This window comes from Homarus americanus, unplaced genomic scaffold (genome assembly GCF_018991925.1).
Source record: "Homarus americanus isolate GMGI-L3 unplaced genomic scaffold, GMGI_Hamer_2.0 scaffold18203, whole genome shotgun sequence".
NCBI classification, from domain to species: domain Eukaryota; kingdom Metazoa; phylum Arthropoda; class Malacostraca; order Decapoda; family Nephropidae; genus Homarus; species Homarus americanus.
Window position 1 is genome coordinate 1 of NW_024748946.1, and position 15000 is coordinate 15000.

A 15000-nucleotide genomic window follows, 5' to 3' on the forward strand; every position below is an offset into this window, starting at 1 on the left:
AAAAAAAAAAAAAAAAAAAGTAGTAGTAGTAGTAGTAGTGACATGAGACGTAAATAAACCAATATAACTTACTAGTATTAAAGAGAGAGAGAGAGAGAGAGAGAGAGAGAGAGAGAGAGAGAGAGAGAGAGAGAGAGAGAGAGAGAGAGACAAGTTCAATTATTCCGGTGATAGGAACGAGACAACGCAACTAAATAAGGTTTCCATCTGTTGTTTTCACTTGACGAGCTAAGTCATTTACTTTTACTTTTAAGACAAAACTTCCCTATCTCCCCAGCTTCCCCTGCACATTTCTTCCTTAGTTCAGGGTGAGGGAGAGGACACTGCTTGTTCAACCTCAGTATATTGGTCTTAATTACTCATCAAAATAATAAACATTTCTAATTACTAATGATGATGCGGAGGTAATTAACGCCGAGCTAATTATCTTTGAGAGAGATATTTAATAGTTATATATTACTGGTGTCTCTGGTATCTTTATATTTTGTTTTTATTTATATGAATATTAATGCTTGTTTGTTGTTGTTGGTGATGGTGGTTGTTGTTGTTGGTGGTGGTGGTTGTTGTGGTGGTGGTGGTTGTTGTTGTTGTTGTTGGTGATGGTGGTTGTTGTGGTGGTGGTGGTGGTGGTGGTTGTTATTGTTGGTGAGGTGGTGGTTGTTGTTGTTGTTGTTGGTGGTGGTGGTGGTGAGGGTGGTGGTTGTTGTTGTTGGTGGTGGTGGTTGTTGTTGTTGTTGGTGATGGTGGTGGTGGTGGTGGTTGTGGTGTTGGTGGTGGTGGGTGGTGGTGGTTGTTGTGGTGGTGGTGGTGGTGAGGTGTGGTTGTTGTTGTGGTGGTGGTGTGGTGGTGAGGTGGTGGTGGTGGTGGTTGTGAAGGTGGTGGTGGTGGTGGTGGTGGTTGTTGTTGTGGTGGTGGTGGTGGTGGTGGTGGTGGTGGTTGTTGTTGGTGTACCACGATAACTGCTACATTCCCTCAGTATGAACGTGAATATACCAAACTCTCTTCCTTCCTTCCTTCCTTCTTCCCTCCTTTATCTCCCTCTCTCTTCTCCTTCCCTTCCTCCTTCTCTCCATCCATTCCTACTCTTCTCTCCTCGCTTCCTTCATCTTACACACAGACAGACAGGCAGACAGCTTGATCACCAGTTCATAAACAATAATGATATGTACATTTCCTTAATTAATAACAATGTTTTTAATTACTTAATCACAATACTATTAAGGTAATTATGAGACCAGCAGGAATTACTTCTACTACTACTACTACTACTAATAATAATAATAATAATAATAATAATAATAATAATAATAATTAATAATAATAATAATAATAATAATAATAATAATAATAATAACGACAACAACCACCACCACCGCATTAACAACCATCACCACCACCACCACCACCACAACAACAACCACCACCACCACCACCACCACCACAACATCAACAACCACCACCGCCACCACCACCACCACCACCAACAACAACAACAACAACCACAACAACAACAATTAACATAAAACCACATTAACATAAAGTACCATTTCCTGATCACTTCACTAATGACGAAAACATTACAGAGTTCACCTGATTCCTGGTAATTTCGTGAGAGAATTTAATGGGATTCGTGGTATCAGCGTCTTGGGGGTTGGGGTGGCGATGAACGGTAGAAAATAGGGTGGAGGAAATAGGGTGGAGGAAATGGGGTGGAGGAAATAGGGTGGAGGAAATGGGGTGGAGGAAATGGGGTGGAAGAAATGGGGTGGAGGAAATGGGGTGGATAAAATAGGGTGAGGAAATGGGTGGAGGAAATGGGGTGGAGGAAATGGAGGAAATAGAATGGTGGAGGAAATAGGGTGGAGGAAATAGGGTGGAGGAAATGGGGTGGAGGAAATGGGGTGGAGGAAATGGGGTGGAGGAAATAGGGTGGAGGAAATAGGGTGGAGGAAATGGGGCGGAGGAAATGGGTGGAAAAACAGAGTGAAAAAATCAATCATCTATCATTCCCCCAATTCTCACTCATCCATCCGTCATTCATCCATCCGTCATTCACCCATCTACCATTTACCCAATTCTCATTCACCCATCCATCATTAATCCACTATTCAACCATTATTCATCCACCATTCATCCATCACTCATCCACCTTTCATCCATCACTGAAGCTCTAAAATAAAACCCATACTTAACCTAATCACTCGATGACAAATTAATTTTATCGCCACACAGTTAAAGCTCTTTGGTGGTTAATTCCCAATTGGTGTTTTAATGAGGATAATTTGACATAATATATGACCTTTTCCCTGACCTTTTTCCCTGACCTTTTCCCTGTCAATAATAATAATAATGATGATGATAATGATAATAATAATATTAGTTTTGTCGATATTTTTATAGATTTTTCGTTCGTTATGTGCGGGTGTGTGTGTGTGTGTGTGTGTGTGTGTGTGTGTGTGTGTGTGTGTATGGCTCATAAACTTTGGCATGTCAATTTTGGTTCCACGCGGGGCAAGTCAATTTGAAACTAACGAGAACTGACTAAAATCTTCTTGGTGGTAATTTAAGAAGAAGAAAACTTATGGTCAGAAACTCTTAAAACTTTCGATTTGTTGCTCAAATTATAAAGAAACTTTGTAAGAGAAGGACACCAGGACTTACCTTTTATAAAATCTACAGCCTGTTCCAATCCGTAGGTGTCCTTGTCGCAATCGTCGAGAATGTGAGCCCCAAGCTTTACACCTGGGATGAAGTCTTCTTGGTCATTAATGAAATCCAAGGTGTATAACATGGCCTCCAGCGCCTGTACACCTCCCTGGGGCATAATGGGGCCACACACTATATCATTATGGCGTTCGTGCACCATCATGAGGCCACCGAGCAAAATTTTACCCTGTGTCGCCACTAACTTCCTCGCTGGCCATGTAAAGTTAAGTCCCACTGTTTGACTTTGTTTATGTGTGAGCCGTTTAGTCCGTGAGATGTACCCGGGTAAGTCCCTCCTGGGCACGTATCGACTCTCGTATAGCAAAGTCCTTAGGTCATACTCGAGATCAGGAGTGTGAAATGACAGGGAGGGCGTAGAGATATCGAGGAGGAGCCCCAACAGGAGAACGAGAGAGAGAAGAGGGAGGGGTAACTGCCTAGGTCGCATGTTAAGAGGTTCACCACCGTCTAAGGTCACGCTACTTTCACCCTCACCTTCCCTCTACCTCGGTCACATTGTTCATTCCCTCATCATTATCTCACGTCACTAATCACTTCCACAGGATATTATTACATCACTATTTTTTTTCACTCTTTCAACTGTACACTATCACTACACTTGTTGACATCTCCTTGACTAAATCGACCACTGCTACACAACATAATTTCCCACTCAATTTTTTTTTTATTTACGTGTCACTTCCACAAATAATCACTAAGGTTATTTATGCTTATTTTCACTTTCTTATAAAATCATAAACAACATCTCTAGAGTCTTGGCATCTCGTTGGGTACTTGTAAGGTGAAGTTTGTCTTACATTTGACTGGACGTTGACTGATCATGTTGTGGGAAGCTCTTGTCCTTACTGAAACAGAGAAAATATATGATTAATGATTATATTTTAGCGAATAAGGGGAGAGAGAGAGAGAGAGAGAGAGAGAGAGAGAGAGAGAGAGAGAGAGAGAGAGAGAGAGAGAGACAAGCAGACAGACAGACAGACAGATACTCTTTTAGAATTCCCTTTATCCTATGAGCATATACCAACTAAGGTGTCGAACTAAAACACCTTCTCACAATAGACACACCCACCCCCCCCTACACCTGTAATTAGTCCCAGTAAGGTGTATCCCGAGTACCATTTATAACACGCTGTAATACCAGGAACCATATAAACTCCCCCTTCCCTACCACCTCCCTCCTCCCCCTCCTCCACCTTCCCCCCCCTCTCTCTCCCTCCTCCACCTTCCAACACCTGTATCGTGTTAATATTCCAGGAAAATTATCAAACAGGTATAGTGAAGATAATGGGTTTTGGTGTTTGGGGAGGAAGGGGAGAGGGGAAGAAGAAAGGGGGGTGGGAAGGGGAGGGGGAAGGGAGGGGAGAGAGAGGGGGGGAATCAGCTTTCTTACAACACTACACGAGAGAAACATATCAGCCATTTTTGTTTTTCCTCACATAAATTTACAAGATTTATTTTCCTTAAATAACAAAAACAAAATACCAAAAATCATATACGATTCCCTTCAAAAAAAAAATAAAAATATCCAATCTAATATAATTTTAAACCATTATTATAAAACCTCCTAAACATTTAATATAAAACACTTAAACCAACACAGCTATATTCTCCCACCTATATAGTGTTGAGGGTAGTGAGGGTGCCAGTGCCATCTGTGTGAGGGGGTGGGGGGGAGGTCATGGGTATGTAGGTCAAAGGTCATGGGTATGTAGGTCAAAGGTCAGTGGCACATAGGATTGAAATAGCACCTCAAGTCTCAACGCCTCTCTGAAGTGTGATATGAAGTGTGTTGACATGAGAGTTAAGGAGGAAGAGGAGGAGGAGGGGAAGGAGGAGGATGAAGGAAGAGGAGGAGGAGGGGAAGGAGGAGGAAGAGAAAGAGGAAGAAGAAGAAGAAGAGCAACAACAACAAGAATAAGGAAGGACGAAAAAAGAAGAAGAAGAAGGAAGAAGAAGGAAGAAAGGAAGAAAGAAGGAAGAGAAAGATTAATATATCAATCTTCAATTTGTTTTACTCTGGTGTCTGCCATCGAGGAAATCTGTTCATCTTATCTATTTATATAAGATCTTTCTTCCTAGGGTCACACAGAGAGTCACTATGTCTTATTGCGTTACGTGATTGACCTGACATAAGTACGCACACGTGTGAGTAGGTATAAACGTACATAGATTTGAATGTATGAACGTAGATATCTGATGTATATTTGTGTGGGAGGTTAGCTTGGCAGGTGGGTCATAATTCTAACGGGCCCCAGTTCTAACGGGCCCCAGTTCTAACGGGCCCCAGTTCTAACGGGCCCCAGTTGTAACGGGCCCCAGTTCTAATGGGCCCCAGTTCTAATGGGCCCCAGTTCTAACGGGCCCCAGTTCTAACGGGCCCCAGTTCTAACGGGCCCCAGTTCTAACAGGGCCCCAGTTCTAACAGGGCCCCAGTTCTAACGGGCCCCAATTCTAACGGGCCCCATTTCTAACGGGCCCCAGTTCTAACGTGCCCTAATCCGAATGATCTACAATTACAAGGGTTAGGTTAGGTTAGGTTAGGTTAGGTTAGGTTAGGTTAGCTTCACACAACCACTCAATTACGGAGCCGTATGTCTGTGTGTGTGTCGTCATAGGGAACACATCGTTTATATTAATCGACAAACGTAGTTAACCTTGTACCCTAACAACCATTGTCAGCCATTTATATCTCACGTTACATACAATCTGATGAACCTTTGAACAGTAACCAATATATTTAATTGAATAGTTGTAGCTCTATCTCTCTTTCTCTCTCTCTCTCTATCTGTTTGTATCTCTCTCTGTCTGTCTGTCTCTCTGTCTGTCTTTCTCTCTGTCTCTGTCTCTCTCTCTCTGTCTCTATCTATCTGTCAGTCTGTCTGTATCTAAAACTGACGCATCATTCAATCTCAACTTAGATAATATTTACTAACATTTACACTAACTTCAAACAACAGTAAAGACAACACCACATTAACCTAACCTAACCTAACCTAACCTAACCTTACCTAACCTAACCTAACCTAACCAAACCTAACCTAACCAAACCTAACCAAACCTAACCTAACTACCTAACCCTAAACCTAAACCTAACCACCTAACCTAACCTAACCAAACCAACCCAACCTAACCTAAGCCCTAACCTAACCTAACCTAACCTAACCTAACCTAACCAAACCTAACCTAACCTAACCTAACCTAACCTAACCTTACCTAACCTAACCAACCTAACCTCCCAACCCAACCTAACTAACCTAACCTAACCTAACCTAACCAAACCTAACCTAACCTAACCTAACCTAACCTAACCTTACCTAACCTAACCAAACCTAACCTAACCTAACCTAACCTAACCTAACCTAACCAAACCTAACCTAACCTAACCTAACCTAACCTAATCTGTACTTACCACACTAACAGGAGAAACTTCAGAGGCATAAAGGATCTAATTCACTTCCCTTACATGACGGAGTATATTTATATTTTTATGGTCCTGATGAGGCTAAGGGAATTATGGGTAAAAATTCACATATATCGACGATTTGATTGGTTACAGTCAGTCCTATGTAATGTTCTGTGTTCTGATTGGTGCATTACATTCTAACTACCAGATCAAAGCCTAACAACTTTCCTAGATCAATACGAGTTGTTTATTGGTTGTTGGGGTGGGGGTAGGGGGGTGTGTCTTTCTCATGTATAGGAATGGCGTCTGGTGTAGTTATATACTGATGGAAAATACATACAATATACAGGTATACAGGGGGGGGGGGTAGGTGTATACTAGAATTGTATGGTGAGGAAGAATTTGGTGTTGGTACATTCCCAGAGTGAGTGCTTCATTGCTTCATTGCTTCAGTGCCTCAGTGCTTCAGTGCTTCAGTGCTTCAGTGCCTCAATGCTTCAGTGCTTCATTGCCTCAGTGCTTCATTGCCTCAGTGCTTCAGTGCCTCAGTGCTTCATTGCCTCAGTGCTTCATTGCCTCAGTGCTTCAGTGCTTCAATGCCTCAATACCTCAATGCCTCAGTGCCTCAGGGCCTCAGCAGACCAATAAGGTGCCACTATTTGAGTCATTGTTGTCTGTGAGTGGCATTGTCACGAGGCACTGCACTTGCACTCATTTCCCCTGGGCACTACTAACGGTGCCCTCCAGTAACGCACTGTATAGCAATGCTCTCATCGTACAAGTTTCACCACTGTTGGCGAACGATCGTCTGGCGTATATCCCTTAAGGAATTCATTGTGAGCTGTATGAAAAGTCAGGCTCTTATTGGCGTTGTTTTTTCTGCTGCGAGATTCTGTATCAAGATGACTCAAAACTGTAACTAAAACGGAATACATTATTGCTGTAAGACTCACCCTCCCGACACACACACACACTCACTCACTCACTCACTCAGCCTGTAACTAAAACTGACTGTAGAAGCCAACATTATATTATCCACCGCTTCCACATACTTAACGAACCATAACAAACGTAGAAATTAACGAGTGAAATCCACATACTTAACGAACAACAAGAAACGCAAAAATTAACGAAATACTACACGATTAACGAATGAAATCCACATATTTATCTAACCACACGAAACGTAGAAATTAACGAAAAACTACACGATTAACGAATGAAATCCACATATTCATCTAACCACACGAAACGTAGAAATTAACGAAAAACTACACATATAACGAATGAAATCCACATTTTTAACGAACAACAACAAACGTAGAAATTACCGAAAAACTACAGATTAACGAAAGAAACAATTTTAATCACAGGAGTAACAACAATGCCTCTGGTTGACCTTGCATGATAGAAATACAAGGGCACTATTGATGGGGAGAGAACACTGGAGAAAAAAAAAAGAAAAAGTTGCAATTTGCATGACGCATGATTGCATAAAACAAGGCGTTGCATAATGTATGGAAATTGCATTGTATTTGTATTCGGGGTTGCAGAGAGTTGCTACATTGCTAGGCGAAATATAAAGCTGGAGATAATGTATGAAGCTGTGTGATGTATGAAGCTGTGTGATGTATGAAGCTGTGTGATGTATGAAGCTGTGTGATGTATGAAGCTGTGTGATGTATGTGATGTATGAAGCTGTGATGTATGAAGCTGTGTGATGTATGAAGCTGTGTGATGTATGAAGCTGTATGAAGCTGTGTGATGTGAAGCTGTGTGATGTATGAAGCTGTGATGTATGAAGCTGTGTGATGTATGAAGCTGTGTGATGTATGAAGCTGTGTGATGTATGAAGCTGTGTGATGTATAAAGCTGTGTGATGTATGAAGCTGTGTGATGTATGAAGCTGTGTGATGTATGAAACTGTGTGTGATGTGTGAAGCTTAATGATGTATGAAGCTGTGTGATGTATGAAGCTTAATGATGTACGGAACTTAGTGATGTATGAAGCTTAACGATAAATGATGTATGAAGCTTAACGATAAATGATGTATGAAGCTTAATTATGTAGGAATCTTTAATGTATATGAAGCTGTATGTTGTATGAAGGTGCAAGATTTATGAAGCTGCGTGATATATGAAGCTGCATGTTGTATGAAGCTTAAAGATGCATGAAGCTTAAAGATATATGAAGCTACATGTTGTATGAAGCTGCATGATGTATGAAGCTGTCTCACTATTGAATTTCCAGTATGAAATGACGTGTATGATATATCAATTGGTCTGGTGTATGTATGTATGTATGTATGTATGTATGTATGTATGTATGTATGTATGTTTTAGTTACAAGCCTCCAATTATTCTCACCTAATTAATTGTTATGAAAAAATTGGGTCTTTCCACAGCGCAAAAAAAAAAAAAAAATCACGTCTCAAAAAATTAACCCTTATTTATCACACCACATGGTACTAAATCACTAAGGGTTAACGATGTAGTTGTCAATCTATTGTTGTTTGTGTTATTGATTGTGTGAGTTATTGATTGTGTTATTGATTGTGTGAGCTATTGATTGTGTTATTGCTTGTGTGATTGTTGTGAGATATTGAGTGTCATTGTGTGTGAGTTATTGATTGCTGATTGAGTCATTGTTTGTGTTATTGTTATTGTTTGTGTGAGTTATTGTTTGTGTCATTATGCACGTTATTGATTGTTGATTGAGTCATTGTTTGTGTGATTAAAACCTGGACTGGGGTAAGACTTTCAGAGATATAAAGTAAGCAAACTCCTCGGCTATGTTGAGAAAAAGTGTTCCTTGAGACATCATTAAAAGAGAAACTACTCCCTGGAAGCAAGCAAGCAAGCAAACAAACAAGCAAGCAAAGAAACAAGCAAGCAAACAAGCAATCAAGCAAACAAGCAAGCAAGCAAGTAAGCAAGTAAGCAAGTAAGCAAGCAAACAAGCAATCAAGCAAACAAGCAAGCAAGCAAGCAAACAAGTAAGCAAGCAAAAAAGCAAGCAAGCAATCAAGCAAACAGGCAAGCAAACAAGATACGCTCAGAAAGATAATATTACCTTTGATTTCAAGAAAACACCTGTGTAACTCAAGAGAAATTTACCTGGGAAAAAAATATATAAATAATATCTACGATTTTTCTTGACATATTCTCAAAGATGTTAATATTTAATCATAGTTTTATCTAAATTATGAGTTAAATTAAATAGTCATTAGTTAATTATGTTAGTAAAGGGAAAATGGAAAAATATCTCCTCCCCTCCTACCCCCTTTCCCTCCCCCTTCCCATGAAGAAGGGAAGGGAAGGAGGGGGTGGGGGATGGGGGGGATGGGGGGATGGGGGCAGGCACTAATATACATACACTAATTAAGAAGATGAAACATTTAAGAAACTTAAGACACACACACACACACACACACACACACACACACACACACACACACACACACACACACACACACAGAACACCAAAAGGGAAGAGGACGAAGGGATAAACGAAGGAGAGAGAGAGAGAAAGAGAGAGGAAGGATAAGAAATGGAAGCAAGGAGAGAGATAAATAGAGGAGACAAGGAGATAGAAGAGAGAGAGAGAGAGAGAGAGAGAGAGAGAGAGAGAGAGAGAGAGAGAGAGAGAGAGAGAAGTAAATTTTACTCCATAGTTCCCTGAGAGAGGGATCCATCAAAGGTGAGGGAAAAAGGAGAAACCTGACAGCTGAGGAGGAAGAGGAAGGGGAAGGAAGGGGAAGGGGAAGGGAAGAGGAAGAGGGAAAGAAGATAGATAAGCAGGAGGAGGAGGTGGAGGAGGAGAGGAGGAAGAGTAAGGAGAAAAGTAGGAGGGAGAGAAAGAAGAGTGATAGGGAGGAGGAGGAGGAGGAGGAGGAGGAGGAGGAGGACCACTCTGTACACCAACATACACAGAAAGACACAGACAGACACAGAGACACAAAAAAACAGACACAAAAACAGACACACACACACACTCACACACACACACACACACACACACACACACTCACACACACACACACACACACACACACACACACACACACACACACACACACACACACACACACACACACACACACACACACACACACACACACACACACACACACACACACACACACACACACACACACACACACACACACACACACACACACACACACACACACACACACACACACACACACACACACACACACACACACACACACACACACACACACACACAGAAGACAATAAAACTCTATTATCCTTAAATGGAGACAAAATATAAACATACCACCAATAAGACAACAAAACACCACATTAATAAAGTTGTTTAAGAGTTTATGTTTATCTTAAAGACTAAAAGGAGGTGAACTTAGCTCCCTCAAGCACTGATAGCTGCTAGGGAGGGGGGAGGGGGAGGGAGGGGGGAGGGTGGAGGAGGAGGGAGGGAGGGGGGAATTGCCACGGTGACATTTTTATTATAGGAAATTCCCTGAGAGATTCATCTATCTAGTGAGTGACGGAAGGAAGGAAGGAAGGGATGGTGTGAAGGAAGGAAGGAAGGAAGGAAGGAGACATCAATGAAAATACCAGAGTAAAAAACAACTGGATTCACGATAGCTCAAGAACAGAGGTGACAAGATCCTCTGAATATCCCAGAGACAAGACGGGGGTGACAGGTTCCTCTGAATATATCAAAGACAAGACGGGGGTGACAGGTTCCACTGAATATATCAAAGACAAGACGGGGGTGACAGGTTCCACTGAATATATCAAAGACAAGACGGGGTGACAGGTTCCACTGAATATATCAAAGACAAGACGGGGGTGACAGGTTCCACTGAATATATCAAAGACAAGACGGGGTGACAGGTTCCACTGAATATATCAAAGACAAGACGGGGGTGACAGGTTCCACTGAATATATCAAAGACAAGACGGGGTGACAGGTTCCTCTGAATATATCAAAGACAAGACGGGGGTGACAGGTTCCACTGAATATATCAAAGACAAGACGGGGGTGACAGGTTCCACTGAATATATCAAAGACAAGACGGAGGTGACAGGTTCCACTGAATATATCAAAGACAAGACGGGGGTGACAGGTTCCACTGAATATATCAAAGACAAGACGGAGGTGACAGGTTCCTCTGAATATATCAAAGACAAGACGGGGGTGACAGGTTCCACTGAATATATCAAAGACAAGACGGGGGTGACAGGTTCCACTGAATATATCAAAGACAAGACGGAGGTGACAGGTTCCACTGAATATATCAAAGACAAGACGGGGGTGACAGGTTCCACTGAATATATCAAAGACAAGACGGAGGTGACAGGTTCCTCTGAATATATCAAAGACAAGACGGGGGTGACAGGTTCCACCTGAATATATCAAAGACAAGATTTGGGGTGATAGGGTTCCACTGAATATATCAAAGACAAGACGGGGTGACAGGTTCAATTGAATATATCAAAGACAAGATGGGGTGAGCAGGTCTCCAATTGAATATACTGGAGACAAGACGGGGTGACAGGTTCCACTGAATAAGGGGCCGGAGACAAGACGGGGTGACAGTAGTTCCACTGAATATATCAAAGACAAGATTTGAGGTGACAGGTTCCACTGAATATATCAAAGACAAGACGGGGGTGACAGGTTCCACTTAGTATATCAAAGACAAGACGGGGGGTGACAGGTTCCACTGAATAATGGTCAAAGACAAGACGGGGTATAGGTTCCACTGAATATACCGGGAGACAAGATTTGGGGTGACAGGTTCCACTGAATATGCTCGTAGACAAGAGACGGGGGGTGACAGGTTCCACTGAATATATCAAAGACAAGTCGGAGGTGACAGTTCCTTAATTGAATATATCAAAGACAAGACGGGGGTGACAGGTTCCAATTGAATATACCGAGACAAGACGGGGTGACAGGTTCCACTGAATATATCAAAGACAAGACGGGGTGACAGGTTCCACTGAATATATCAAAGACAAAGACGGGGTGACAGGTTCCACTGAATATATCAAAGACAAGACGGGGGTGACAGGTTCCACTGAATATATCAAAGACAAGACGGGGGTGACAGGTTCCACTGAATATATCAAAGACAAGACGGAGGTGACAAACTCCACTGAATAAACCAAAACCAAGGCCACAAAATCATCTTAAACCAAGTCTCCATTACCCAACAAGAAATTCCCAGCAGGTGACAAGCATCAAAAAGACCTAAACACAAAAACTAGTCGTATATTAGGGACAGTTTAATGGGGAAAGAAGATTCAGACTTTAAAGAGTGTCCCTAGGCTGGTAAGTAATGTTGGTCTTACTTACTGTAATGGACCAAGTACGTTAGAATACCTCACAGTAATGAAACTCCTCACTCAAGCCAGAGGTTCTAACTATGAGTACGACTTAAGATTTATATGAGAAGGTCACTTATAAGACCTGTATGTGTCTGTGGGTGTATGTATGTGTGTGTGTTTGTATGTGTATTTAACTGATCTCTCCTCCAGTTCCAGGTCCCCTTGAATAAATCACCCACATGACGTCTATAAACTCACCTAACAATATTCACATGAATCAGGTCCCCCCTCTCTCCTACACCCACCACAATAATAAGTTTCCACCATGAGAATTACATCGATTTTCACAGGGATCACGTCACGTTATGTGTAATTCTCCCGATATCATGTGAAATCGGGAGAATGTTGCCGATAGTTTGGCTAAATAGAGGCTCGTAAAATAGCCTAAAAGTTGTTGTGTTGTGGGTAGACGTGTGGCATAAAAACAGACGGAATTGTTGGATGTAAAATGGAGGACAAAATTGATGGTGTTTTCGTCATTGTGTTGTGGATCGATGGAGGGGGTTAAATTATCATCTCTCTTCCCCCCTTTCTTCCTTCTCCTTGCGTTCCCCTTTCCTACTCTCTTCTTCCCCCTTTCTCTTCTTCTATTTTCCTCTACCCTTCCACTTCTCCCTTACCCCTTTCTTTTCCTTCTTCCTCCTTCTCTCTACCCCATCCTCCTTCCCTCTCCCCTCCTTCCTCCTCTTCCCCCTTCACCCCCCCCCCTCCCCAGACGCTAAGGGGAAGTAAGGTCATATGCTTATTCGCCGAATTTGTAATAAATAGACAATTTAGCGGTAGCCATTATAAGCGTTAACACTATACTGATTCACGGGTTAAGACACACGCCTGGTTAATGGACCTTAACCCCCAGAGTACGATGATTTAACCCTTTGAGTACGATGATTTAACCCTGTTAGTACGATGATTTAACCCTTTGAGTACGATGATTTAACCCTTTGAGTACGATGATTTAACCCTTTGAGTACGATGATTTAACCCTTTGAGTACGATGATTTAACCCTTTGAGTATGATGATTTAACCATTTGAGTACGATGATTTAACCCTTTGAGTACGATGATTTAACCCTTTGAGTACGATGATTTAACCCCTCAAAGTACGATGGTAGGCAGGTAAGCAGGCAGGTAGGTAGGTAGGTTAAGTAGGCAGGTAAGTAAAGTACCCTGTCATAGCCAGAACCTCCAACACACCTGTGATTAGCGGCGGCCAGGTAAATTATAACCCAAATATATCATAAGAAAACTGCAACTGGGTGTCACTTCTTCTTGAAAAATACTCATATATTTCTTTCCAACTCACATCTAGTATATTTCAATGTGGTTCTTTAGATAAATTAGGTTTTTATAGTATGTTTCAATCTAGTTATTTAGGTAAATTAGTTTTTGAATTATTTTTTTATCGTATTTCTTTAGTTGATTAAACTATTTTTTTTTTTAGATTGTGTGGTAATTTATTTATTTTTGCTTCACATTTGGTATATTTCAGTATATTTCTTCTGTCATGCATATTTTTTCGTCCTGTTATATTTCGTCCTGTCAAGCAAGCAATATATTTCTCGTCTGTCAAGTAATATATTTCTCGTCCTGTCATGCGTATTTCTCGTCCTGTCAAGCAATATATTTCTCGTCCTGTCAAGCAATATATTTCTCGTCCTGTCATGCATATTTTTTCGTCCTGTCAAGCAATATATTTCTCGTCCTGTCAAGCAAATTTCTCGTCCTGTCAAGCAGTATATTTCACCTATCAACCTACTCAAATCGTCTAAGATAAAAACTCCCAAGAAAACGCCCCAATGAAACCACTCTGAAGAAACCTTGCTTAAACGACCGTTCCTTAGATAACGTTATCAGTACTACGACCCACAGACGGTCTCCAGATCTGTACTACTACTGCAGAAGGCGAGGGAGGAGGAGGGGGGAGGTAGGGAGAGAGGGGGATGGGAGGGGAGGTAGGAGAGGGGGAAGGAGGGAGGGAGAGGTAGGAGGTAGAAGGAGGGGGGGGACGAGAGAGGAGAGGGAGGGAGGAGGAGGGATGGAGGGGAGGAAGATATAGAAGGAGGGAGAGAGAGAGGGGTGGGGAGATAGGAGGTAGGAGGGGGTGAGAGGTAGGAGGGAAGGGATAATGTGTTGGCCAGTCTGCAGCAAAGTGACGCAGTACTACAATCTTTTAAGGCCAGACGCAACCAGCATTAACCTAACCTAACCTGACCTGACCTGACATAACCGAACCTAACGATGACAACACGACAGAAGGAGGAAGAAGAGGAGGAATAGGAGGAGGAGGTAGATGGAAGAGGAGGAGGAGGAGGGAGGAGGAGAGGGCGTTAAAGAAGGAGGCGGAGGTGGAGGTGGAGGAGGAGGAGGAGGAGGAAGAAGAAGAAGAGGAAAGGTGGAGAAGGTCTGACGAGAAAGACTTTAAATCCTAGTAATTCAGTCTAGTCTCTTAGTGAAGTCCCCTTCTCTTCACTCATCCCCTCCACACA

At 42.0% G+C, this 15000-nt stretch overlaps 1 protein-coding gene across 1 annotated transcript in view; it reads right to left on the reverse strand.

Annotated features, from left to right (window-relative positions):
• Positions 1–2661: 2661 nt before the first annotated feature.
• LOC121853243 (metabotropic glutamate receptor 2-like) overlaps positions 2662–15000 on the reverse strand; it is a gene marked incomplete at its 3' end in the record, with an annotated part of 19834 nt that continues 7495 nt past the window's right edge. Inside the window, 1 exon segment of the mRNA XM_042347256.1 lies at positions 2662–3572. Coding sequence (XP_042203190.1) covers positions 2662–3154 — 493 coding nt within the window.